This window comes from Apteryx rowi, unplaced genomic scaffold (assembly GCF_003343035.1).
Source record: "Apteryx rowi isolate R43461 unplaced genomic scaffold, aptRow1 scaffold_325, whole genome shotgun sequence".
In the NCBI taxonomy this organism is placed as follows: domain Eukaryota; kingdom Metazoa; phylum Chordata; class Aves; order Apterygiformes; family Apterygidae; genus Apteryx; species Apteryx rowi.
Window position 1 is genome coordinate 1,064,528 of NW_020449697.1, and position 2,363 is coordinate 1,066,890.

The window sequence follows — 2,363 nt, forward strand, 5'->3', positions numbered from 1 at the left end:
CCGCGGCCGGGCCGGCCGCCCCCTCGGGCACGGCGCCGGCCTCCCCGCGCCCCTGCCCCGCACATGCCACCCCCACCCCGAGCTCACCCCCAAATCCTGCTCCCCGCCGAGCGCCGGGAGCTGGGCAGAGCCGGCGGGACAGGCCGGCGGGTGAGGCAGCGCGGCCGGGCAGGGGCATCCACCCTGCGTGGGCTCCCCGCAGCCCAAACGCCCCGTTTCTCCCCGGGGGGAGCCGTCCCGGGACGGCCGCGTCCCAGGAGCTGCCCCGACGGGGCCGGGGACGAGGAAGGGCCGTGGGCGCTCCGGGACCCGGGCAGCGCCCTGCAGGGCCCCGGGGGGGGCAGGGCCGCCAAATCCCCGCCGCGCTCCCCTTTGCCCCCGGGCTGCCGTGGGGAGCGGCCGCCCCCGTGCCCCGGGGGGGCTCCCGCAGCCGCACTTACAAAGCCGTGCTTGTCCGAGATGTTGTTGGTGAGCTTGAGCTTGTGAAAGGCGACCGGCTTGGCCATCCACTGCTCGCCCGTGGCGGGGCTGTCGGGGTGGATGTACATGCGCTTGGGCATCTCCGGGTCGGCCTTGCCGGCGACCATCCAGCGGGAGTTGTGGAACTTGTACCGGCAGTCGTCGGCCGCAACTATATCCATGAGCAAAATGTACTTGGCCTTCTTGTCCAGGCCGCTGACCCGCACCTTGAACGGGGGGAACATCCTCCTGGGGAGAGAGGCAGAGCGCGGAAAGGGCAGAGCCGCTTTCGGGCCCGAGCAGCAGCGCCGAGGGGAGGAAAAACCCGCGGGCAGCGGCGCTGCAACCTGCTGCTCGGGGAGCCGTGGGGGAAGGTGCCCGCAGTGTGTGTGTGTCCGTGTGTGCAGCCCCCGGGCCGGCCCCGACGGCGCGTCCCGGCCCGCGCCGCAGCCGGGCCTCGCTGCCCGAGGGCCCGGGCCGAGCCGGGCGGCCCCGCGGAGCGAGTCCGCGGAGCTGCGCACGGAAAACCCGCGCTGCCCGGGGGCCGCCAAGCCTCCCCTTCGGCCGCCTCCAAAAAAACATTCTCTTTTTTTATATTTTTGGTTTAGATCGCGCAGTAAATTCCCAGCATTTTTCACGGCCAAGAATTACCCGCTTCTTCTAACCCAGCTCTGCTCCATCCACGGGACAGAAAACACGGAAAAGTCTCAAAATCCCAGTTCAGGAAATCAAGGGCAGCGATGAAAACACATCCCGGATCCAATTCAACCCTCTTCCCCTTCCCTCCAGAAAGGCACTTTTCCCAGCACAAACGAAGCAAGCCCGCGGCCCCGAGCCGGGCTCCACCTTCCCTCCCTGCCAGGCTCCCCGGGAAAGGAGGGAGCCGGGGGAAAGGCTGGAGACCCGGCGGGCAAAGCCCGGGAGCCCCGGGGCAGCGGTGGAGCCGGCGGCGGCGCGGCCCAGGGGCGACCCCGGCCGCGGGGGAAAGTTTGGAAGTGGGAAACGAAATGCTCCGGAGCGGCGAGAAGCCGCAAAGAGAAGTGTAAACACATGTAATCGGGGATTAAGGGGTTTTAAATTATTGCGTACAAATTTAATTTGGGATCGCGCCTGAAAAAAGTAATAATCGGGGTGCGGGAGGAGGGCGAAGCTAGAAGAGGATGAAACACGTACAGAAAAACTCAAGATATCGAAAATCCCGGCTGCTCCCGCTCGGGGTTAATTCGTTGCGGTGGACTTTATAAGCGGCGGAGGAGAAGGGACCAAGCCGAGGGGAAAGGGCCGGGAAGCGAGGGGCGCTGCGCGGTCCCGCAGGTGCGGGCCGGGCTGCGCGGGGCTGCGCGGGGCTGCGCGGGGCCGGCTCTTACCTCCCGGACTTGGTGATCACCATCTCCGTGCCCAGCTTGTGAAACTGGTCCCAAAGCTCTTTGGCTTCCAGCGTCACTTTGGGGTCGTCCTCCACCTCCTCCTCGGGCTCCAGGCTCTTGAGGGAGCGCAGATGAGCAGCCTGGTGGTGGTGGCCCAGCGCCGAGACGTGCAGCCCGGCTTCGGCCGCCCCGGCCAGGCTGGGGTCCGGCATGGGCTTAGCCAGCGCCGCCGGCGGCAGAGCCAGAGCGGGGAAGAAGGACGGCTGGGCGGCTGCTAGGAAAGCGGACATGGGGAAGTCGGCTGGTCTGGGTGCGTGGAAGGGGTGGTAAGCCATTGCAGTCCCCGGGAAGGCTGGATCTCTCATCGGTGCATCCACAAATCCAGGAGAAAAGGAGGGATTCCCTTTACAAAAACGTGTGTAATTTTTTCCCCCCTGCCCAGCGAACTCGCTCGAGTCTCTGGTAGAGGAAGGAAAATCAAAATCAAAACAAAACAAACCAACAAAAAAACCCGAAAAACAGAGGAACTAGATCTGG

At 65.8% G+C, this 2,363-nt stretch overlaps 1 protein-coding gene across 1 annotated transcript in view; it reads right to left on the minus strand.

Moving 5' to 3' along the window:
• The window catches only part of TBX2 (T-box 2), a 9,570-nt gene extending 7,336 nt beyond the window's left edge, over positions 1-2,234 (minus strand). Inside the window, exons 1-2 of the mRNA XM_026071442.1 lie at positions 1,827-2,234; positions 441-708 (exon numbers count right to left, since the gene is read on the minus strand). Of these exons, the coding sequence (XP_025927227.1) occupies positions 441-708; positions 1,827-2,191 (633 nt within the window). The 5' untranslated portion in view covers positions 2,192-2,234. The remainder of the gene's footprint in view (positions 1-440; positions 709-1,826) is intronic.
• Between the last annotated feature and the right edge of the window lie 129 nt (positions 2,235-2,363).